General features: G+C 38.0%; 2 protein-coding genes and 10 non-coding genes across 12 annotated transcripts in view; 9 read left to right on the top strand and 3 right to left on the bottom strand.

The window, feature by feature from the left end:
• The first annotated feature begins 7,012 nt into the window (after nucleotides 1-7,012).
• Nucleotides 7,013-10,389, top strand: TAF1D (TATA-box binding protein associated factor, RNA polymerase I subunit D). The gene is made up of 5 exons (XM_065883032.1): nucleotides 7,013-7,176; nucleotides 7,945-8,323; nucleotides 9,136-9,311; nucleotides 9,657-9,714; nucleotides 10,109-10,389. The coding sequence occupies exons 1-5, from the start codon at nucleotides 7,118-7,120 to the stop codon at nucleotides 10,253-10,255; spliced, it is 819 nt and encodes a 272-aa protein (XP_065739104.1). The 5' UTR covers nucleotides 7,013-7,117; the 3' UTR covers nucleotides 10,256-10,389.
• A 453-nt stretch (nucleotides 10,390-10,842) lies between these two features.
• Nucleotides 10,843-10,969, top strand: LOC136127691 (small nucleolar RNA SNORA40). Its single transcript, XR_010656149.1, has one exon. It is a non-coding gene; the product is annotated as a small nucleolar RNA SNORA40 (small nucleolar RNA).
• A 2,785-nt stretch (nucleotides 10,970-13,754) lies between these two features.
• Nucleotides 13,755-13,885, top strand: LOC136127686 (small nucleolar RNA SNORA18). The gene has a single exon (XR_010656144.1). It is a non-coding gene; the product is annotated as a small nucleolar RNA SNORA18 (small nucleolar RNA).
• Nucleotides 13,886-14,036: 151 nt separating this feature from the next.
• On the top strand, nucleotides 14,037-14,108 carry LOC136127698 (small nucleolar RNA SNORD5). Its single transcript, XR_010656154.1, has one exon. It is a non-coding gene; the product is annotated as a small nucleolar RNA SNORD5 (small nucleolar RNA).
• A 555-nt stretch (nucleotides 14,109-14,663) lies between these two features.
• LOC136127676 (small nucleolar RNA SNORA8) lies at nucleotides 14,664-14,801 on the top strand. Its single transcript, XR_010656136.1, has one exon. It is a non-coding gene; the product is annotated as a small nucleolar RNA SNORA8 (small nucleolar RNA).
• Nucleotides 14,802-15,049: 248 nt separating this feature from the next.
• On the top strand, nucleotides 15,050-15,184 carry LOC136127681 (small nucleolar RNA SNORA1). The gene has a single exon (XR_010656140.1). It is a non-coding gene; the product is annotated as a small nucleolar RNA SNORA1 (small nucleolar RNA).
• Nucleotides 15,185-15,428: 244 nt separating this feature from the next.
• LOC136127675 (small nucleolar RNA Z40) lies at nucleotides 15,429-15,501 on the top strand. The gene has a single exon (XR_010656135.1). It is a non-coding gene; the product is annotated as a small nucleolar RNA Z40 (small nucleolar RNA).
• A 266-nt stretch (nucleotides 15,502-15,767) lies between these two features.
• LOC136127685 (small nucleolar RNA SNORA32) lies at nucleotides 15,768-15,888 on the top strand. Its single transcript, XR_010656143.1, has one exon. It is a non-coding gene; the product is annotated as a small nucleolar RNA SNORA32 (small nucleolar RNA).
• A 328-nt stretch (nucleotides 15,889-16,216) lies between these two features.
• LOC136127679 (small nucleolar RNA SNORA25) lies at nucleotides 16,217-16,343 on the top strand. Its single transcript, XR_010656139.1, has one exon. It is a non-coding gene; the product is annotated as a small nucleolar RNA SNORA25 (small nucleolar RNA).
• Nucleotides 16,344-16,578: 235 nt separating this feature from the next.
• Nucleotides 16,579-23,298, bottom strand: part of CEP295 (centrosomal protein 295) — a 42,538-nt gene continuing 35,818 nt past the window's right edge. The window contains exons 18-29 of the mRNA XM_065882792.1: nucleotides 23,082-23,185; nucleotides 22,490-22,586; nucleotides 21,860-22,108; nucleotides 20,932-21,053; nucleotides 19,860-20,037; nucleotides 18,658-19,256; nucleotides 17,707-17,847; nucleotides 17,347-17,440; nucleotides 17,058-17,222; nucleotides 16,885-16,984; nucleotides 16,705-16,804; nucleotides 16,579-16,617 (exon numbers count right to left, since the gene is read on the bottom strand). Coding sequence (XP_065738864.1) covers nucleotides 16,579-16,617; nucleotides 16,705-16,804; nucleotides 16,885-16,984; nucleotides 17,058-17,222; nucleotides 17,347-17,440; nucleotides 17,707-17,847; nucleotides 18,658-19,256; nucleotides 19,860-20,037; nucleotides 20,932-21,053; nucleotides 21,860-22,108; nucleotides 22,490-22,586; nucleotides 23,082-23,185 — 1,988 coding nt within the window. The remainder of the gene's footprint in view (nucleotides 16,618-16,704; nucleotides 16,805-16,884; nucleotides 16,985-17,057; nucleotides 17,223-17,346; nucleotides 17,441-17,706; nucleotides 17,848-18,657; nucleotides 19,257-19,859; nucleotides 20,038-20,931; nucleotides 21,054-21,859; nucleotides 22,109-22,489; nucleotides 22,587-23,081; nucleotides 23,186-23,298) is intronic.
• On the bottom strand, nucleotides 22,674-22,745 carry LOC136127688 (small nucleolar RNA U2-30). The gene has a single exon (XR_010656146.1). It is a non-coding gene; the product is annotated as a small nucleolar RNA U2-30 (small nucleolar RNA).
• LOC136127689 (small nucleolar RNA U2-19) lies at nucleotides 22,879-22,958 on the bottom strand. The gene has a single exon (XR_010656147.1). It is a non-coding gene; the product is annotated as a small nucleolar RNA U2-19 (small nucleolar RNA).

Raw genomic sequence — 23,298 nt, forward strand, 5'->3', positions numbered from 1 at the left:
CACTTCCTGGAATTCTCTGCCCCTTCCCCCAAATAGCTGGAATAATCCTCCCACTTGTTAGCCTATGAAATTACCCAGTCCATAAAAACTAACTACCCCATATTTCGGGGCCTCTCACCTTCTGAGATGTTCCACACTCTGTGGAGTGTGTTTCTCCCAAGGCCATCTCACCTTTTGAGATGGACCGCATTCTGTCTATGGAGTGTGTCTCTCTAAAAAAATCCACTTCTTACCTATCACTTTGTCTCTCAATGAATTCTTTCTGTGATGAGACATAAAGAACCTGAGCTTCGTTAAGTCCTGAGTGTGTGGTCTCAAAGTACAGATCTCAAAGTACTGAGTTTTGGCTGGGGTCAAGTCTCAGCCCATGGGCTCAAGTCCCAATCTGAGTTTTGAGGTTTCACGAGGATGTACAAAATAAAGCAGTTGTAGGCTAATTATTGCAGTGCACCAAGCATGAACAGCTGCTGCTCTGGAAATGAAAGAGTTCAGTTATATAAAGAGGGCAAAAGGGCATTTAGGTGTCGTCACAGAAAGGCAACCATAACTTCTTGTATTTAATATTCCAAGTGAGAAATGTCCAAGTAACCTATTTTAATACTAGTACCTTAAATAGCTGACATTTAAAATAGACAAGAGGAATACCAAACCAAGAGGGCACATGATTCATTTTCTTCAGTCACGTATCTGGATTGAACATGCAGCTTTCTAACGGTTGATTTAAGGAATATAGATCCTGAAGCAAAGGTAGTTATTAAGGTTTATGAATAAGTGTTTAAATGGTTGTAGATAACAGTACAGGATGCTCAGGTACTTCTATAATAGATCATTTGTGTTTTCTATTCTATATTTGACATTTAGGCTAAAAGTTAAACAAGTTTCTTAGACTATCACTTTTACAAGAGAAAATTTAAATTACTAAGAGAAATGGGAACTCCTACAAATTACTAGCTTTTGAAATTCAAATTATTTCATTTACAAATAAACATTTTCTTGGTAAACAGCTTCAATGTCCAATTATTCTGATAACCTAACCAATTATAATTTGATTTTTAAAAAATATATGCTAAATATATTTTACAATAAGTAGACATATATGCACAGAGATTAGTATCTTACCTCAAGTGTACAGGTGATGAGGTGTGCAAGCAGAGAGAGTTAAATAAAATGCAAGCAAAAAAACCCAAACAAACAAAAGTAATATGAGGTGGGCGGGGAATCCCACTGGAGGCCAATCACAACAAGGAATAAAGACAAAACTCTTAAGGCTGTTTCTAAGAACACTGTTGGAGTTCTCATTAAAATTGTTAATGAAATACCTCATTAATGTGAATAATCTCTGATATACCATTACTTAGTAAGTGAAAGATGGTCCTTCAACATCACTTGAAATACTCTTCCAAAAAATTTTTTTTTAAATTTTCCAAAGATTCAGTTTTCTTAGAAACTGGATTTCTAATTTTGATGATATCAAATAACACATCCTCCACAAACATACATTTAAGACTGACATTTCTTTAGTACTTTATCAGATAATACTTTATTACCCTTTATTTACTTAATATGCATAATTTGGTCTCCCAAAGAAAATGTAAAGTGTTGATAATGGGCCCAAAACCCTATATAATCATATTTAGATGATCTCAAATATATTTTATTTTTTTTTGGCCGTGCATTGCGGCTTGCAGGATATTAGTTCCCTGACCAGGGATCAAACCCTGGCCCTCGGCAGTGAAAGCGAAGCACAGAGTCCTAACCATTGGACTGCCAGGGAATTCCCGAAAATATATTTTTGAATTGAATAAGCTATAACTGTTTAGGAATGAGCCATTTTAACTTTACTGAAATAATTTCAGATGGACAGAAAATACGTACAAATAATCTCATATATGCTTCACCTAGATTTTCTAAATGTTGACATCTTATATTTTCTTTCTTTCTTTTTCTTTTTTTTTTTTTTTTTTGGCTGCTCTGCGAGGCATGCAGAATCCTAGTTCCCAGACCAGGAGTGGAACCCGTGCCCCCAGCAGTGGAAGGATGGAGTGTTAACCACTGGACCACAAGGGAAGGCCCATCATCTTATATTTTCTTTATTAGAAACCAGCAAGTACTAATTAAGAACTTGTGAAAATCTGCTCAGTGAATACCATGTTTATTTAAAATGAAGACAATAAAAGCACTCTAGATATTTCTACTTACAGTAGGAATAATAAAGACTCAAGTTTAAATTAAATACAATCCTAATGATCTCAGGTGGCCTCGGCCTGCAGGGGCTTGAAGCAAGATCTCGTTCCCCAGCGAAGTCAGGCCATGGCAGCCATGGCAGTGAGAGCACTGAATCCTAGCCCCTACACCACGAGCGCCAGTGGCTAGTGACAAGGCCCCTGGCTTGTCTTATTTGTAAAAGTTAATTTCAACAAAAAGACTGAAAGTAGTGAAACAAGCAAAGTGTTTATTAGGAGGGAAAAAAGTACATGTCAATAGACACACAGGGGTGGACTAAGAGAGTTGCGTCTTCGTGGTAGTTTAAATCACTTACATGGGGCATTTCTTGCGGGTTTCCTCTGGCCAATGTCTTGCTTTGCCTGGCTCTGAGGCCGTATTTGGTATAACTCAGGGTTCTCCCCTGTATGTGCGCACATCTCTTAATGCAGAGACCTATGGAAAGGTTGACATCACCTACTATGGGGTGGTGCCCCCTCCCTTCCCTACACCCCCAGCCTTTCTGTACCTGTATAGTTGGGAAGATCTCCTTGACCTTGAGAATGAGAAATCTGTGGTCTCTTTATCTTTATTCTGGGTGGGACTCAGCTCCTCCCAGCTCCCGGCATTATCTTATCTTGGAGTAGCTGCCCACACAGGACAGATTTCAGCTGCTCAGCCTGCGGCCCATCTACATCTCCTGCATCACTAATTTTACACCCTTTACTATCTTTCAAAGGTCAGGTTTTTGTTTTCTTTCCCCACCAAAACAGAAACAAATTCCAACCCTAGGAGGCTACAGCCTGAATAACTGGTTCAGAAATGCAAGCCAAAAGCCCAGAAGGCAGCGTGGTGTTGTGTATAAGTGTGTTTCTGTGTGAGTGAGAGATAGGGAAGAGGAGGCTGGAGTTGGAGTGATGAGAGAAAAGGGTTAGAAAAGTTCTAATACAAATCCAGAGTGGCTCTAGGAGGACAGCTTTGGGCCACATGGAGGCAAACAACATTTACTCTCCAGATTCCACTGCTGGGAGTCAGTGGCCCAGAAGCAGGGTCTAGAGAAGGGAAGAATGGAAGATAGGAGGCAGAAGGATAAATGGAGCTGCAGAGGCAATGCCTAAAGGGGTGGACCAACTATGGCCGATAACTATTGACAAACTGCATTCTGTAAACCAAACAGTATGTTAGACACTTTACAGACATTCCTTCAAAACCTCACACAATGACATATTATCCTTCTCATTTTACAAGAGGAATATATTATTTACTCCAGATCACTCAGCTATTAAGTGGCAGAAACAGAATTCAAAACCAAATCTAGCCCACTGTAAACCCAGAACTCATCACATTATACCTTGCCATTAACTGGTGAGGGAATGATACAATTCAGCTCACAAGAGCAACCTTCTAGCACTCAGTATACCTGTGGTCATCTGTTTGCTTTGTTTCTGTCCCTTAGACTGTGATCTCTTTGAAGATAGGACTGTATTTCTCATATTTGTCTTCCAAGTACCTAGCATACAATGGATACCAGTTCAGCCTTAGTTGTTTTTATTGAACATTTATGATATTCCAGACTCATAAGGCTCTGGGGCACGGCTGGCTCCATGGATGTGCAACTAGTGAAGTTACACAGGACCATGTGCTCAGAATAGCACGTGGTTTATGCTCCATTGCCACCATCTTTAAATTCTTAACTTTAGGGACTTCCCTGGTGGTCCAGTGGTTAAGACTGCACGCTCCCAATGCAGGGGGCCCAGGTTCAATACCTGGTCAGGGAACTAGATCCCGCACGCCATAACTAAGAGCCTGCATGCCACAATGAAGACCCTGTATACTGCAACTAAGACCTGGTGCAGACAAATACATAAATAAAATAAATATTTTTAAAAATTCTTAACTTTATATTTGAACTTTTAAGATGGATAGGACAATGGAACATGCTTGGCATCAGAGGAGAGAGGGTCTATGTGCATGTCCACCACCACTTCTTGCTTCCCATTCACAAAAAGCGTTTAAGTCCTGTGAGTGTAGAATGCTGGTGGATGCACAGTCTAAGGGAGTTCATTGAGACTCAAATTCCCTGGATTCCATAGTGTCGGTAGAATGTGCACGCATGGAGAAGTAAAATAAATACAGGGGTGCTAGTTTTGTGCAGTATCCAGTGTTCTAGTAAGAACAAAATACATATGCCTACATAGTATGAATTGTGAAATTTCAGTAATTCTGCGTACAAGCTAAATGTTCTTATGTTTTTATTTAAAACTGGTATTGCAGAATATAGAGTGGTAAATCTCATGCTAATGAGTTAAACTCAATTTTTCTTTACTTAGAGTGACAATAAATAGCAAATTAATGCTATTAATTAATAATAGTATAGTTAGTTATTAATTAATAATAAATCAATAAAATAGAATTAATAATTAATAATAGCAAATTAATGCTATTAATTAAAACATCATGACAAGTGGAAAGAGGTACTACAGAAGAAAGGAGACCGCTTATATTTTAGTACCTTTAATGGCACTTTCCCCCTGCGTTTTGAACAAGGGGCCCTGCATTTTCATTTCGTACTGAGACTCACAAATTACATAGGCAGGCATGTTATGGAACATGGCAGTGAATAAGACATGCAATCCCTGTTCTGGAACTAACGGTACTTCATAATGCCTAGAAGACTAGACTGTCTGTGCCTGGAATTGTTCAACATTTAGAGCAAAATTGAGTAAAGAAGCTAGATTACCCTCCAGGTCTGTCCAATCCGAAGATGACACTAACCACAGATTAAGACTAGATGGCTTTCCTGGTTTTTTCATATGATACAAGAGGTCTGAAAGTGGACAAATCAAGCCAGCTCATTCCTTTTTGTAACTACTGTGGGGAAAAAAAACCCCCAAAATACCAAAACTAAACAAGTTTAAACTTTTATCTTAACATTCATTAATCATTCAGGGAACTAAGGGAGAAAACAAACAAAAAAATTCGCCGCTGCTATCTCTTGTGATATGTTAACCAACCCCTGGGAGGCTGACACTTAGCTCTGAGTGAAAGATTAGTTAACAAAAGTCCGAAGGGGATAGGGGACCTGGATGTACTACGGGGTAACACTGGCTTCCAGTACAAAGGTTACACATTTTGAGTCTCGGTCAAAGCATGATCGTCTTACAAGTTAACGCAGAGGAGATTTCTGAAGGCAAAAGTAGACATAATATGACAAAACACACCTGGCACCGTACACACACGCACCCCCCCCCCCCCACACACACTCGAGATCAGATTTTGGGAAGTCAGAGGACAGCTCAACCAAGGCGAGACCACTGGAAGCAAAGCAGGTGGAGTGCCTGTTTCCTTGCAGTTCACAGTCATTCCGTTCACCTGACCCCACAATTTATTTCTTGTAGTTTGCCGAAACATTCTTCTCTACTCCACTTACCTCATCGGTGAGGGAAGCCTACACCTGAAACCCGATCTTGCCTCAGTCAACTCCGCCTCCTCTGGATCCGGGAGATCAGACCCCGCCCTCTCGAAATCGCTCCTCCTCTCACGGAGATCAAAATGGCGCCCCGCGGGTCGCCACTTCCCACCTCTCACCTTCTTCCTGGAGTCAAATTGTTATCGCGAGACTTCGGTCTCCCTATTAGCTGGGGCACGCAGCCCGCTCATTCTTTTCTCCAGCGCGGTAATGGAGGTAGGTGGTTCTTAACTTGTTGGAGTGAGGGGGGCTTCCGGAGGTTGCTGAATGCGGACTTCCTAGGGAGGGCTGGCGGGTATCTGGTACGCAGCTGAGGCCCATGCCGAGCCGGCGCTGGTTGGTGCAAGCTGTCTGCCGTCTCGACGGGTAGGAAAGAGGACGGGGGCTTCCGGGCCTTGTGGGCGGGGGAGGGTTTCTTCTTGTAGCTTTTCCCAGGCCCCTGCGTGGCATATTGGGGTCCAGCCGCGAAAGTCAGTCCCCGAGGGCGGAGGGCTCGTGGTTTTTGTGGACTTCGGACCTAGTGGCTTTACTGCGGCCCACAGTACACGATTATAGCATGGGCGTGGTCCGTTGTCTGGCACGTAGATGTTAAAGTGTGGTACATACAATACACATTTTCTGAATTAATAGGGTTTAAGTGCGAGGTAACCATTGCTGACGTACGAGGTTAGGCGCTTCCTGGAGACGCTCGCCCCAAAATCGCACAAAGTGCTGAAGGGGAATTGTTAGAGCCAGTGAAGGGCACTATTGCCATGTGCTCCTCCTCGCAGAATCTCGGAATTGGAAGCCACACTTCCGTAGGAATGCTTTCTAGTTTCCGAAAAAGAGGTTTTGAGTCAACTTTAATTTTGATAATACGCTCTGATTTTTTTTTTTTTTTAATATCAGGTATACCATCGGTGCCATTGGATCCACTTGTTGAATTTCTTTTTGGGCAGTTATTTCGTGACTTATTTCTTAGATTTTGCATTTTAGAAAACTACGATAAAACATCATGAAATTACCAGGAGTCCGTTGGATATTTTGCGAATCTGAGATCTCTGTGACCTTATTGGTTTCCTATGTTCGAAGTATATTGTTCTTGTAGGATTTCTTTCATCGTTGCTCATTTGTCATTGCCAAGAATGCTAAAGACTAAGAACAATATACAAATAGGAAGAATGATGGCATCTCCGATAAGGGAGATGGAAAAGTAAAATTAGACATGATCTTTTTAAAAAATTTGTCCAAACTATTGTATCTAAGGAGATTACAACAGTGCCCTTTGTCTTTTTTTTTTTTTTAATTTGTAAGCCTTTCATCGAAAAGTTACTCTGATACTAGCTGTTTGCATTTATTCAGGGAAACAACATCACATTTACTGAATTTTGTATGGTCAGAAATCTGTTTAAATCAAAGGACAATTGACAACAAATTTGAGAGGGGCTTGGAAAACACCTACCAGGAATGGATTCTATCAACTATGTAACGGCATCTGACTCAGCTGTGGAAATTGAGAATCAAAGGTAAGTGCTTTCTTTTTTTTAAATAACAATCACCAGATTTTTCTGGAAAAGAGACTAGATGGTAATTTTACTGTATTTGAATTACCGGGAAAGCATAAATCATTGTAGATAATGAGTGGTGGTAATGGTAATTTTCATGCGTTAGAACAGAAAAGGAAAACCTGGTGTGCACAGGCCTTTGAAGTTTTAACTTCAAACTTTACTTATAATTGTGGGACACATCGTTAACTCAGGGAAACAGGAGTATATTCTCCGGGCCAAACTGCTATCTTCCTCATTAAATCATCCTCATTTTATAAGAAGAAAATGGATGTCAGTAGGGAATCTTGTTTTAAAATCAACTTGTTCCTATATTCCACATTATCAGGGATGCTGGGCTTATGTATATGATGAGAGGTATCTAGTCCTAATTGTTGTTGATCTCACTGGGAAAACAAATGAGCATTTCTAGTATACTTCATCTTTCCGCTAGGATACTCTTGTTTTATTTAGAGGAGGCTTTGTCTTAGTTTAGCCTCTAGCAGTGAACAAGCCTGCCTTTGTGGAACTTACATAAAGGAAGATGATTTTTTGGCTAAGTGCTATGGCACATGGCATTATGGGCCACTTGTGGTAGAGTGGTCAGAGCTAAGTGATTGGCTAGTACTGAGCCCATCTTTTAAAAAATTACTTTGAACATGTTTTTCTGCTTCCATTTGTAAAAGAAAAGTATATTACTGGTAATAAACAGTAATATGAGGGTACAATTAATCTTTCCCTGTTTTCTAGTGATAACTCTTCCTCTGGTAGCAGCTTATTTAAAACTCAGCATGTTCCTATCCCACCTAAAAGGAGGCAAAGAAACCCTATTAGAAAATTTGTTCACACACCTGAAAGTACTCAAGCAAGAGATTCATCTAGTGACTCATCTGTAGAGCCAAGACCATTGACTTTAAAAGCTATTTTTGAAAGATTCAAAAAAAAGAAACGTAAAAAGAGGAAATACAAGCCAACGGGAAGATCAAGGGGAAGACCAAAAGGAAGGAGAAACACTAGAAGCTCACAAATAAATAAGAAACAATTTAAAGACAAAGGACCTGGCTTCCCATTTTTAGAATCAGAAAATGGAAGAAAACCATTACCTTGGAGAAAAATTTTAACCTTTGAGGTGAGTCTTTATGTATGCTGATGCACATAGCTTAAAATGTTTCAAATGAGTTGTTGGTCGCTTTTAGAATTTAGATGTACCTGGATCATACAGTCTTCAACTTTTATAATACTTCTCTATACTGCCGCTTAAATTCCATCCCCCTCCTTCAGCTCAAAGTTCACTTGGACTTCTGGGTGGAATCTTGCACTGGTAACACTGGGTGAATGTACCTGTATATGAAGTGCTCTAAGGCTGATTTTATACCTTGATCTTATCCTGTCAGGGCTGTAAACACCATTCCTAAAACTCAAATGCCCAGTTGTTTTATAGTAACCGAAGTGAAACCCACACCTACCTTTCATGTTCAGTGGCTTTAGGATTTCATTTTGTTCAGATATTTCAATTTCTGACAGAATTACCAGACAAATAACGCCAGTACTTAGCAGTAGACTCTGAAATATTTGAGATAAGTGATTGTATAATTTGTAGTCACTTGTTCTAGAATCTGATTTATTGGAAAGGATTAATACTCATTAACCTCTTTATGTTTTAAGGTGATTAAAATAGACAGTTCTCTGCATTAAAAAATGTCTTAAGTAATGCCCAAACGATACAAGATTTATGCTTGTTTTTCTTGGTACTAACTTTGATAACTTGCTAGGTAGAACAGTGAATTGATACACGTGATCTCCATATAGCAGAGTAGTTAAATCAAGATCACTAAGGACCTTGTTATGGGGATCCTTGTCATTGAGGAACATAGGCATTTGCTGAGTGGAAGAAATTTTTTTTAAGTCCTTGACTTAAAATATGGTGTTTTTGGTACATAGCAAGCAGTGGCAAGAGGATTTTTTAACTACCTTGAAAAACTGAAGTATGAATACCATCTCAAGGAATCCTTGAAACAAATGAATGTTGGTGAAGATTTAGAAAAAGAAGACTTTGATAGTCGTAGATACAGATACTTGGATGATGATGGATCTATCTCTCCTATTGAAGAGTCAGCGTAAGTTCTATCATGGATTGGAATAATTTTGGACATAGGTTTTATAAGATTAAGTGCTTTTAAATTTTAATGTTGCTCCATATGCTATCAGTTTGTTTAGACTTTGATTTAATAGTAATGTGAACACAGATAAAATACTAATAGACTTAACTGGTATTGCTGTTTCAGTTGTATGTCATGACAGTATACTACTCATTGGGTTATAAAAGATTTGTCATCTGAGTGATACACTTTTTTTTAACTATTGGAGTATAATTGCTGTACAATGGTATGTTAGTTTCTGCTTTATAACAAAGTTGAATCAGTTATATATATACATTGAGTGATATGCTTTTAATATTGCAGAGCAGAGGAGGAGATTGCAACAAATCTTGAACATGATGAATGTGATATTAAATTGGTGGTAAGTGACAATTTTATCCCACTTCAGAATTTTGGGAGGACAGCTGTTGACAAAGGGAGAATTTTATCCTGTTGTGTTACTATCTGTATTTAAGTTTTGAAAGGTTCAATGCCCTTGGTGCAGGAAATGCAAGAATAAAAATAAGAATTTTATGGATAATTGCTGAGAACATGAATTATCAATACTATATCAGTAAAAACAATACTATTGTAAGTTTTCATGTGTGGTGTTGATACTAGGATATCAGATGAGAAAAGCAGCAGAAGTTAATTTGAATTTTTAACATCCAGATGTAGTATCCAGGTTATTTTAAGTAACCTAGAGTTTAGTTATATGTAATTACTAACGCGGTAAAGTTTCAAGTTATTGCTTAGTATTGTTATTTCTTATGCAGGAGGATAATTATTTCATAATAAGCTCTGAAATACCAAAGAAGAAGAATGTATATTTGGAACAAGAGGAATATACTGAAGAAGCTGCATTGCCTAAAAAGACAGCATCAAAATCCAAAAAACACTGGACAGAGGACAGAATGGCCTGAAAATAGATAGGATTATGACTACCAGACAAGGTAAACAGAATAGAGGAAAAGGAACTTTATAGAAAGAAAAGATGATGAATGTGAATACATATGCTAGCCTTATGATAAAAAAGAACCTTGTAAGAAAACAAAAAGAATAAACATTTATAAAACTCCTGAAGTAGTAATTGTAAGAAAAATAATTAAAACAGTGAGATTATGTAGAAAAAACATTGAGGCTGTTACAGCAGATATAATCACTTCCCCAAAAAATAAACGACATCCTACTGTTTTTGCATATGGTGGTGTATTTCTGGGTAAGAGAACTTAAAGGTGCCATTTGAGCTTTGAATCAAAGAAATAAGATTGTAATCCTGAAAAGAAAATCTTAGTTGCAATAACCACTAATGATTGACAGCAATAACCACTAATGATATTCTCCTTAGAGTACCTGGCAACTCCATTTTTATTTTTTTCAGAGAAATTTAGTGTGAAATGCCTATTAATGTAATAAGAACTTAATATTTTCCTTTCCTAACTACCTATAATCATTTTCATCACCACTGTATGTTGCAGATTATGCCACTCTATATACTTCATTTTACCATAGCACTTGTGTTTGTTTTTGTTTAATTTGTGGACAAAGACTTCTAGACAGGTGCACAAATAAATCCTCTTTTGCAACCCAGAGCTCATTGTTCAGTATGAGTTTTGATACAGATAAGAAGGAACATGATACCTAAGAGAGTCAAGTGATGGGGGTGTATTGATAAACATAAAGATTGCTTACAGGACTATAGAGCTGATAATTTCCCTCATATCTTAAGCTTTTAAATTATCAGCTGTAATGATTTAGTACTCTAATTTTAACGTTGACATGAAACAAAGATGGCTTCTTTTTTTAGGCTTTTATCTTGGTCAGAGTGTCTGGATAATTTAAAAAGGTATGTCTTATGCTTTAGGTGAGTTTGGGTACAATTTGTGTAAATGTGATAAATTGTGAGAATTTAAAACCTCCATAGGTTTCATTATTGAAAGGCATTTTTGCCAATTTTAAATTTCTGTTCATAAGGTAATTTCAGAAAATGAATCTCAGGATTGACATGCTTTATAGTGACATTGTGCCAGTCTCACTTTGCTTGAATGAAAGGGTCCCAGAACTATAAATTAGGCAGTTATAGTCAGAATCTTGGATATTCCTGCTTCAAGCGTACACAACATATTTTTAATCTCCCCGCACCCTTATACAATATATATATTTTTTATTTGTACGCGGGCCTCTCACTGTTGTGGCCTCCTGTTGTGGAGCACAGGCTCCGGACGCGCAGGCTCAGCGGCCATGGCTCACGGGCCCAGCTGCTCCGCGGCATGTGGGATCTTCCCAGACCGGGGCACAAACCCGTGTCCCCTGCATCGGCAGGCGGACTCTCAACGACTGCACCACCAGGGAAGCCCTATACAATATTTTTTAAAAGTTTATTGAAGTATAGTTGACCTACAATATTAGTTTCTGCTGTGCAGAGACTCAGTTATACATATATTTCTATTATGATTTATAACAGGATATTGAATATAGTTCCCTGTGCTATGTAGTTAAGACCTTGTTTATCTGTACTTATGTATATAAGTAGTTTGCATCTGCTAATCCCAGACTCCCAGTCCATCCTTCCCCCACATCCCCCTCCTTGGCAACCACAAGTCTGTTCTCTATGTCTGAGGCTGTTTGTTTCATAGATGTGTTCATTTGTGTGGTTTTAGATTCCACAAAGAAGTGATATGCTGTGGTATTTGTATTTCTATTTTTGATTTACTTTGCTTAGTATGATAATCTCTAGGTCCATCCATGTTGCTGCAGATGGCATTATTTCATGCTTTTTCATGGCCGAGTACTAATCCATTGTGTGTGTGTGTGTGTACCACATCTTTATCCGAGTAATAATCCACTGTGTGTGTGTACGTGTACGTACATACCACATCTTTATCCATCTCTTGATGGACATTTAGGTTGCTTCTGTGTCCTGGTTACTGTAAACAGCATTGCAATGCATGTATCCTCTCAAACCATGTTTTTCTCTGGATATATGCCCAGGAGTGGGATTGCTAGATCATATGGTAGCTCTATTTTCAGTTTGAGGAACTGCCGTACTGTTCTCCATACTGGCTGTACCAGTTTACATTCCCACCAACAGTGTAGGGGGGTGTTCCTTTTTCTCCAACACCCTCTCCAGCATGTATTTGTAGACTTTTTGATGATGGCCATTCTTACTGGTGTGAGGTAGTACTTCATTATATTTACATTTCTAATAATCAGTAATGATCATTTTTTCATGTGCCTATGTGTATGCTTTCTTTGGAGAAATGTCTGTTTAGGTCTTCTGCCAATTTTTTGATTGGGTAGTTTTTTTGTTATTGAATTGTACTATCCAGTAGTTTTATTTTTATTTTTTAAATTTTCTGGCCATGGTGCTACTCTTTATATACTTAATTACATGTGGACTGAACGTGTTTACTAAACATGTCGTATGTTTTCAAGTTCTTCCTTCCCTTCAAATCTTGGTTTACCAGAATTTATGTTCTGCTATTAATTCACCCTCACGTGATGTGAAGAATCCCCAAATAACTTTTTTCTTGAAAACCTCATGGCCTAAATGAGATGAAATGTTGCTCCTAAAGATTATTTTATTTAATGTTATGCATGTTAATATGCTGAATGATTTAATAATTACAATTTTGATTTAATCTGACCTTTGTTATTTAGATTTGCAAAAGGGGTATATTTTTCATACACTTGTTTGGCCAGTGCATTCTTTTATTTTTGGCTGCACCGAGTGGATTGCAGATCTTAGTTCCCAGACCAGGGATCGAACCCGTGTCACCTGCAGTGGAAGCATTGGAGTCCTGACGGCTGTACGCCAGGGAAGTCCCTACAGTGTTTTTAATGAATGCATAATCTAAAATGAGGTAGAAGATTTAAAAGTATAATGCTAGAAATGACTACACAGGACACAAAATTTCATGAATCTGAATGATATAAAGTTTAATTAAATACACCCAATTTGTCTTCAACGATTCCCCAATGGTCAGAACTTTTTTTTTTTTGTATTTTTATAATTGATATCAACTAATGAGAAAATGCTTTATATAGTTCTTAAGGCAAAAATTCAGTCAAAGTAAAAATTTTGCAGTAATCTGGGAATTGCATAGGCAAAATACATTGCAGTAATGAAGTTCTTAAAATCAAGCTTAAATTTATATGTGGAACTCTTCCTTTGTTTGGTTCATGTATAATAGCTAATAAGTACTTTGCATATTTTTACCTGTTAATATAACGCTATCTTTTCTAAGCATTGTAAAAATATCTACCATGTGACTAATTCATGGGATGATTTCCTTAAATTTCTTAAAACATCCTTTGTGGTGTCTGTTACTGCACAGTTTTGAACTCATCTAAGAGACTGGAGCTCTTTCAAATAATTGTTCTCTTGTGGACTTGTTTATATTTTTTTAAAAGCAAGCAGTGGTTGAGGTCTATCCCGATGGGGCTTTTTCTGTAAACCTACATCGTTGGAAACGCCTCATAGATTAACTGTGTGGTTTCCTTTACTCATAGAACTACCTGTTAGATCTGTGGGAAAGAACTACAAGACAGAGCTGCCAAGTAAACTATGAAAAACCTAACGAACTTTTTATCTTAGGTATTGGCATATCCCAATGATCTGTACTGTTCTAGGGTGTGATGGCTTAGGTAAGTTTTAATCAGTGACAATGTAATTTGTGTGGGGGTAGTGGGGGGACCATTCCAGTTCAGATGATGAATTTAACCGTTCAACTGCTGAATGATACAGACATGAACTAAAACTTAATTCTGATAGAGCTGAGTATGCTTAATATCTAAATATTTTAAGTTATATATTGAGGTTTTAATTTTTAATCACATGAGTATGGTATCCATCTTTTATTTGATATTTTATTTGCAGGAGTGAATATGATTTGAACCTAATACATTTTTAGAGGTAAGTGGAATATTTAATTTCTATTCAAATTGATTCAGAAGTTCTGAAAAGAATGTAAATTTTGAGTATAGCATTCCATTACTGTTGTGATTGCTAATTAGGTATAAAACAATTATCAGGATTTTGGCCAAAAATACTGCTGTAATTGTGTTTACAGAATTGGAAAATGAAGAGACAGCACTGACACGTAAATATTTATAATCGGATAGTTTCCTGTGTAAGTTCTATAGGTATAGAGAGGGTAAAGGTAGCAATGGCTAGGTTTATAGTTTAAAATGGAGTTAATGTAGTTGTCTCATTGGAATGACAAATAAACATGTTATAAGAACTTAAATTTTTAGAGATGTGTGAAGATATTTCTCAGATACTAACATTACAAACTTGAGGTTGAGGGTTTTTTCTGGTTCAGTCATAATTGCACTGCATGGTATCTGCATTCAGCAGTTTGTTCCTGCTGAGTGTTCAAAGGACAGTGCAATATAAATTCAGTATTTGGCATCGTTGGTTTTCTTGGCTTTGTGCATGTTAGACCTGGTATTTCTACTGATACAGTATTCCTGTAGTTTCTCACACTGTTCAGTTTGACAGTCTTCAGTAGTAACTAATACTATTTTTCTAGGGTGTCAAATTCAGAACCAGGCAGATCCGTCTCCTGACCCTAAACATGTAAGGATTTCTATTTCTGTTGCTTCTAGTAGCTTTCCTTTCATTGATAGCATTGTTAGCAAAACAGCAAAACTTCTACACAAGTGCAGAAGTCTTTTGCACAGTGTATATACAAGCTTGAGAGAAATGTTTATAAAGCCTCATACAGTTGAAAATGGGCACTGTTGTTCACGGTGCCCATAAATTGTTAATGTGGCTACATTGAGAACACAGGTTTTGCTTCCATCACTGTAATTTCATTGCGGTGGTGACAATGAGACCTGCAACATTTTTTTGCTAGGCTCATGAGTAAAAATTGGATATAACAAGGCTTTTCAGTATTAGAAAAGATGAAGGGATAAATAGCAACATACTTGCTATATTTAATTTCTAGGGTCCTAAAGTAAATCACTTGAGGAAATTGGATCCTAAAGATTACAGGTATGATTTTAATTTCATTTTTTCCCTTGTATTTAATGAAAAAGACTATGATGTTAAAAAGGCCATTAGTTGTTTTACTATTTACCAGTAATGTATGATGTCATGATGATGGGCAAAATGTTCAACTGCTCTGAATGGGCTGAATGAAAATAGCCTTTCTGAACATCCATCTTACATAAAGCTATGTTTTAAAACATGAAAGCTCTAAGATAAAAGTTGCCTGAAACATGCATGTTTGGAAACAATCAGCTAAATTTAGGTGTGAATGAAAATGGAACCTAATCAGTCCCAGTTGCCATCACAATCTTTTTCTGTAGGTGAAGAATTTTGAAGTGTGTCCATATTTGATTGGAGATCAAAGAAGCCTAACTAAAAGAATTGTGGTAAGTAATTATTTTTATTTTACCACACCAAAATTATCTGTCAGGCTTTAATGGTCATTACCAAGGCTTTTAGAATGCAGTTTCTCATTTGCTGTGGACATGACCATAAAAAAAGTTTTCCACTAGGTTTTATTTCTGCTACTTTGTAGCATTCAGCCTGTTGGGAACATTTTATTATGTACTTGTATTTCCATTGCCTAGGTCAGCACTGTTCCAGTATAAATAAGAACACAAGCCATTTTTTTCTAATTAGATTTTACAATACTGATACATGGGTAGTGACTATTATATTGAACAAGTGTGTGCCTAGATTGCTGGAGTTCTTTGTTTAATCCTGGGCTTTTAGTTTATTACATTACAGGTTGCCTGGTTACTAGAGGGGAGGCTGGCTTACATGAGCACCTCTGAAAATGGACCCTTATCTTTATATTTGTTATACAGGGCTGACTCACATGATAACTTCTTTTTGAAAGGTATGTACACATTAAAAATAATTTTATAGGTCATTTCAAAGAGGGCTGATGGGACCACATCCAGGAGCTCTTTACGCTGTGACCAAAGACTGAGTTCTCCACTGGATATAATAGTAACTTGATAGTGCTATGTTTTCCAGATGGAGATACAAGCTACTCATACCCATGATTAGTGATGTGGGAAAGTAAAAATAAATTTAAATATCTTCCAACTTTTACTCTCTTCTTTAGGGCTATTTTATCTTGAAGATTTATGAGTTTGGAGGAACTAAGATGATTGGCAGTGGAAAGAATCAGAATGTGTGAAATTCCTTAAAAATTTATTGACTTAAATAACTTTGTGTTACACATAATAAAAAAACCCTTTACTTTACACTTTGTGTGGGAAGTCAGCATATATTTTTGGCTCGAAGTTTCTCTAATGTTTTCTGTGGAGGGAATAATAACGTTTATCAGTTGTAGTTCTGAGGTGCCTTAGACATGAAAAATTGGCAGGGAGGGCAGTGGCTGCTCACCTTATGAAATTCTTTTGCCCTTGCTCTGTTTTGGGCATATGCGTCTTGCTTTGCTTTCTCTTCCTTTTGCTTTTTCACTTCAGGTAACTGATGGTATAATCTGCAAGAAATTTATATGGAATTAAAGACAGACACTTAAGCTATGTGAATTCATATATCTTCATATATCCACATACATACCTTAGAGCCCTTTGGTGCATATGGGCTTGTGCAGTCTTTCTGTCTTCAGGAAGAGACACTCTAACCTTGTTCACACCCTTTAGGTGACTGACAAATGAACCTGAGCGGAGAACAAATCATTTAATATATATGTAATGCCAGATTCTCTTTGAAAACTGATGTGGAGAGTATACCTGTGGGTTTCTCCTTTACTATTTTGGTTTGAGAACTTCCAGAGACACGAATTTTATTCCTTATTTCTTTCTGTCTCTGTGAGGATCTCTCCATAAATGCTTTTTTTCTTTTCATAAATGCTTCTTGTAAGCTCCCTGGAGTAGCTGTAAACTTTGAAAGGGTTTCTGTTTAAAAAAAAAAAAAATCGAGGCTATATGTCAGCAATATACAAATGTGTGGGGTTTCTGCTCAAGTAGGGGGAACCCCACTGGCTCCTGGGCTCTAATCTGATGCCCAGGGCATACATACCTGCACACACAGCTGGTTTCTCCACAGGATGTTCTGATGCAGCTGGACAATCTGAGTTTTGTGTTTCTGATAGAAGAGGCAGAAATTCACTCACCTAATTGTGAGAAAGTCACAGACTTTACCACTTTACCTCACTGTACAGATTCACAGCAAAGGTTCTAAACTTTACCCATTCTAAACCCTAGGTCTTTTGGAACTGCCTTTCTAGAAAGTTCAATTGTCAGCTTGTCCACTGTGAGCACATTCATACACGATTCTAATGTAAGAAATGCCAATGTAGAAAGCTAAGTAAAACTATCCTTTTCTATTCCCTAATCCTCAACTATGGGTTGCTGTATAAAATGAGAGCTATGAATTTACCTGAAAACAGCTCTTTGCCTCATTTTCTCTCTTTTCTTCTAGAGTTAAGTTTGCAAAATCCATTTCAGCAATACTGATATCACTGTTGCTTATCAACGTAAGTTCTGGTTCTTCCATTATACCATGGCCACATTCTGTCTCCTGTACAGTAAAATTAAAAGGGAAACAATATTCAAAAATCATAGCCTCAGAAACACTCAGAATGTGAAAAATATGTTCATTATGGAAGAACAACAACAGGTTCTTGAACTAAGGATAATGGAGAAGACAAACTACTCCGTGGGTTACAGAGCCAAGTGCCTGCTGACTGGGGGCTGTGCAGAACTGCAGTGTGTGTATCCCCTACCTATCTGAATGGCTGTTGGGCTGCAGCTGATTGCTGTATTGCTTCTGTTTTATGGTTTAGTTCTTGGGCTGCGAGGCGTGTGGGATCCTAGCTCCCTGACCAGAGATGGAACTCACACCCCCTGCACTGGAAGGCGAAGTCTCAACCACTGGACCACCAGGGAAGTCCCTAGACCACACTTTATTAAGGAAAAACCCTTTCAATACTGAACAAGAATTTACAAAAAAAAAACCAAAAAACCAAAAGCTGCCAAGTAAGCCACCTTATTTTGCTTATCTGTGGAGGGACCAATAGTACTAGAAGGTAAGCTGAAACCAAGGAGATTAATCCAGTGCAGCACACAATGCAGTTCAACACTTATGTGCTGAAGCACAGGCTGAGCCGCCATTTTTCAGGAAAGCTGGAGAAAAATGCGAACTGGGAAGATCTGTAAAATTCAGAGGAAGGTCAAATTTTAAAAATTTGCTTTCGCATTTCATTGGAGATTTCCAACGATTATGAGATTGACTATACCTCATATAGTAGCTCTGTTGCATCTCTTGCAATTTTGTTTAAAAAGTCCGAAAATGAAAACAAAAGTTACATACAACACAGATTTCACTTACCCAGATTGGAATAGAGTTCTGTAATGAAAACGATCCAGAACTTACAAAGAGCTCTGACTCTGCTTGTTGAGTTTGGTTTCCTATGATTGATGGAGTTTCTGCAGTAGTTGAATCCTCAAGACATTTTTCATTCTGAACAGTGACTGAATATGGTGTCTGAATTGAAGTTCTTACGCATAATTGTGGATTTATATTTAAAACGCCACAGGTTTCTTTATCATCAGTGAGCCCTTGACCTTGTGACACTGTACCAACTCCTCTTTCTGACAGTTCTTCAAAGCCCAGTCTGTCTTTTACTGAGCACTCACTAGAGGCAGAACCACATGGAGTGCTATGCTGTAGATTTAACTGATGAAATACATTAGCCTCACCAGATGAACTGAAGACTGAACTTTGCACATTTCCTTCAGAGAGCTGGAAATGAACACTTTTTTGCTTGTTCTGTAATATTTCATTCTGTTCAGAGGAAGAGTATTGATTTTCTGCCCCTTGGGAAGAATCTCTTGCTTCAATGCTGCTAAAAATACTTGGTAAGTCAGCATGCTGGCTTCCTTGTGAAGAAAATTCTGGCAGAAGTTGTTGAAAAGATTGTTCAGACCCTATAAGAAATCAGTTGATCATAATTATATGTTGTAAAACCTTCGATAGAGATAGTCTCTCACAGTTGCTGAGAACATTGCAAATAATAAAGTCAGGTTACTTAAAATTTTAGGAATGAAAACTGCTATACACAGACGTGAATAGAAAGTTAAAGGATGTCACAGCGATTTTCGAATAACTACTGCTCACACCATGTATTTTCTCCTATAATAGTTAACAAAGGAACTATGACTATTAAACACGAGGGCTTTCCCCCCCATAACAGAATACTGACTTTATAACAGAAGACTTAAACATGCATGTGCATCTCGTATGTTGTGATGTGTGCATATATATAAAATTTGTATAAAAAGTTTTAGAAGGATACTTAAACTGATAACTAAGAGTTGAGGTAGGGAAGTTGAGCAAGAGGCAGCACTTTTTATTTTATCAAAATAAAATGCAAACACCATATATTACTTCTGTTATTTAAATAAATATACAGAGAAACTGGTGAGTGGAGACAAACCAAGAGCTACTAGGTACAATTTCCAAGGAAAATTGATATAAACAACCATGAAAAACTATTGAGCTTTATTTAACTTTTTTGAACTTCTACATACCTTCAGTAACATTTTCTGTAGCAAAACTCTGAGCTTCCTCACGAGCCCAGTTAGGGTCAGGCTGCTGGTTCACGCTGGTGTTAAGAGAAGAATGCAGGCTGGTCCTCAGTGCTGTAAAAGAAGCTGTACTTTTGGGTGACAGACTAGAACGGAGGCTTTCACAGGAGGAATGCGACCTCTGATGGAAGACAACCGGGAAAGGCTGAAATATTAGTATTTACTATGTTGAATCAATCTTTTATGTTTCTTTGATATTATTCTTAATTACCACTTTACTACCACATAAACCACTTGCTTATTCAAACCCAATTCTTTCACTTTAGTAAATATGAAACAGACTTTGTTTAGAAAACAAATTGTGAATTAACAAGACAGAGTTCAGAGTATGTTCAGAATATATCCAGAATATATAATTTTCTGATAAGCAGGAAATACGCAGAGCTGCCTGGAAATAGAAAGACCCAGGTTTGAATCTTAGCTCCTTTATTGTATAGGAAGAGACTTTAAATTTTGCAAAATTCTGTTTACTTGACTGTTTAAGACTGAATTCCATTGAAGTAACCCCACCCCCTGAAACCCTGAAGACAAGTTTTTTTGTTTTTTTGGGTTTTTTTGCGGGCCTCTCACTGTTGTGACCTCTCCCGTGGCGGAGCACAGGCTCCGGATGTGCAGGCTCAGCGGCCATGGCTCACGGGCCCAGCCGCTCCGCGGCACGTGGGATCCTCCCGGACCGGGGCCCGAACCTGTGTCCCCTGCATCGGCAGGTGGACTCTCAACCACTGTGCCAGTAGGGAAGCCCGACAAGTTTTTATGGGTCATCATAGCTGGAGATAAAACTATTGGGACAGAATTTTAATGCACCTGTTTTCAATCTTGGTTCTGCATTATAATCACTGTATCTGCCCATTCCTAGGGATTCTAATTGGTCTGAGGTACAGTCTGGGCACTGGTATCTAAAAGCTTATCAGATGATTTTAATTGGCAGCCAAGGCTAAGAAGCATTGTTCTGTTCTAACAGAAGAAAAGACAGTTTTTGGAAATTCACTGCAAAGAAGCATCTACTTTATTATACCTGGTAAAAGTCTTTGCTGTCTTGAGAAATCCCAGAGAAAGATGATGACGAGTCAAAATCTAGATGTGGTTCTAAGGGTTTAAACAGCTGACGATGCAAATTTGGAAAACTCTGCTCCAGTTCTGGAAAGTCGAAGTCAACTGTTGGAATTTTAAGGAAAAAGGACACATTTTAAAAATGAAGCCTAGAAAAGTAGTACTAAGAACATACTCATAAAGGTTATTTTAAGATAACTCCAATTTAACAAAATTACTTGCATTTTTTTCATTACCAGCAGGTGCTTTCAAATTAAGTCCTGCCATTATCTCTCATGTACAAAAGGGGCGGGTGGTGGCAGTGGTTTGACCAGAACCTTTGACAAATGCAAGTTTCCATTTCTACTAGCCTCAAGGTCTTTATGGGGTTAGTTAGGAGTAAGATGCCATCATGGTCACTGCTTTGTTACAATAAGCTTTGTTATTCTCAATTACTTCATTTCAGGATCAATGATTTGAAAAAAAGAAGAAAAGCTCACTGTACCGAGTGTTGCCGCACGCCAGACACTGCAATTTATGTGCATTATCCCAAACACCCCTCCTTCCACTGGAGACGAAAGAGTAAGCTGCCTGTGGTTTCACAGTTAGGAAATGGTCAAGAGGTCTGATTTCTGAGTTCTTGTGCTCAGTATTGGCAATACTGAGCTACTGTAGTTAACTTTGCAAAGGTGAAGGAAGATCTGCTCATCTCTTCTACACTGTCTCAGTCAGTCTGTTTCCAAAGCCCCTCTCTCACTAAGTGCCCTCCTCAGCGTTTTCCATGTTATAACTGCTACAGCAAGCCATCAAAACACAAAGCTCAAACAATCACTACTTTCAACTAAAAAGGATGAAAGGTTAAAAGTTAAAAACACTTAGTTTACATGAAAGTATTTGTTCACAAATAATTTTACCCCACAAGTCTGTTTTCTCAGTCATCAAAATTGCTTCATTTATGTACTTGTCTATCATCTGCTGAATATGTGTCTGACCAGATGTAAATGTTTCCAATGCAGGTAAAAGAGGTTTAAGGGCGTCCTGAGGGTCCTGTCTTTGATAAATAACTTGTGTTGAAGGAACTACAGAACTTAAAACATTTGTTTCCTCTTCTTTACTAGTGGGAGATTCTTGTTCCCTCTGGTCCACAAGCTCTGAAAACGACTCTGAAAATTGGGTTTAATGAAAATATTTAGTGTCTGGGTACTTCCTTTGAGACAGATTTTAGCAGAGAGGCATAGCAATACACATCGACAAGGAATCAGTGCAGCCAAGAAACGTGCTCCGTAGATTCCCACCAACATTAGCAGACCCTCCTCAACGTGCTACTGGAGATCGGCAGAGTGTCTCTGCGTCTGCAGCCCCGTGACTTCAATCACGATTAGAAGGTCATACTGTCCAATATTCTAAAGGCATGATTACTTTTGAGATTTAAAGAACAATCCCTCTCAGCACCTTGTGAAAAGCAATGTTGGCTCTCACCGCTGTACTGCAGTGCAACTGGTGCTTCTCTTTCAATTTATTTATAAACATTCTGATATTCTTACCTGTAAGGCTCAAATCTGTGTTTTCATAACTTAAAAAGCTCCCAGTAGAAACAGTTATTGACGATAATGGCTCATGATAAATTTCTTGTGTTTCAGCCTAAAAATTAAGGAGAACATTAGGCCACAATGTAGGAAGTAATATCTAGAAAAAACCCAAATCACCAACATTAGCAGTTATTTATTCTGAGCTCAGATCAAGTGTAGAAACCTTCATAGTTATAAAGGTCCGTAGTAAAGCCTTTTTTCATCATTGCTCAGAACTGATCAGCCTTTCATACACACACCCCCAGCCCACTCTCACTCCCCCATCAATAAGTCCTCAGTTATCCACTGTCACCTTTACACACACACACACACACACACCCCTTATTGTTTTAAATTCTTTTGCTTCTCAGAACTATAGAGATCATGCATCAGGTAGACTAAGAGGTCTTCTGATGCTCAGATTTGGCTGTTTTCATCACTGATCCACTCCAGTAAGAGCAGATCTCAGAGAACATGGACTTTAATATTTCACAACTTCTGTAAACTAAAAAGACAATATGAAGCCAAGCAACTCTAACAATGCAGTACACATCAAGACATGACTAACCTTATCATCTGGCTTCACATTTGGACCCATGTACGTATGGTCTTCTTCCTCCGCAGCGTGACTTAATACTGCATGACTCTCAACCACAGCCTCACTGACCTTGACTAAAATGAGGAAGGAGGGGGAAGGTCTGGATTATGACAAATCAAATTTTTAGCACCAGAAGGCATAATTTCCTGCTTTCCTACAATTTTCTTTCATATTTTGCTTTGTAGAG

The sequence above is a fragment of the Phocoena phocoena genome, chromosome 8 (genome assembly GCF_963924675.1).
Source record: "Phocoena phocoena chromosome 8, mPhoPho1.1, whole genome shotgun sequence".
In the NCBI taxonomy this organism is placed as follows: domain Eukaryota; kingdom Metazoa; phylum Chordata; class Mammalia; order Artiodactyla; family Phocoenidae; genus Phocoena; species Phocoena phocoena.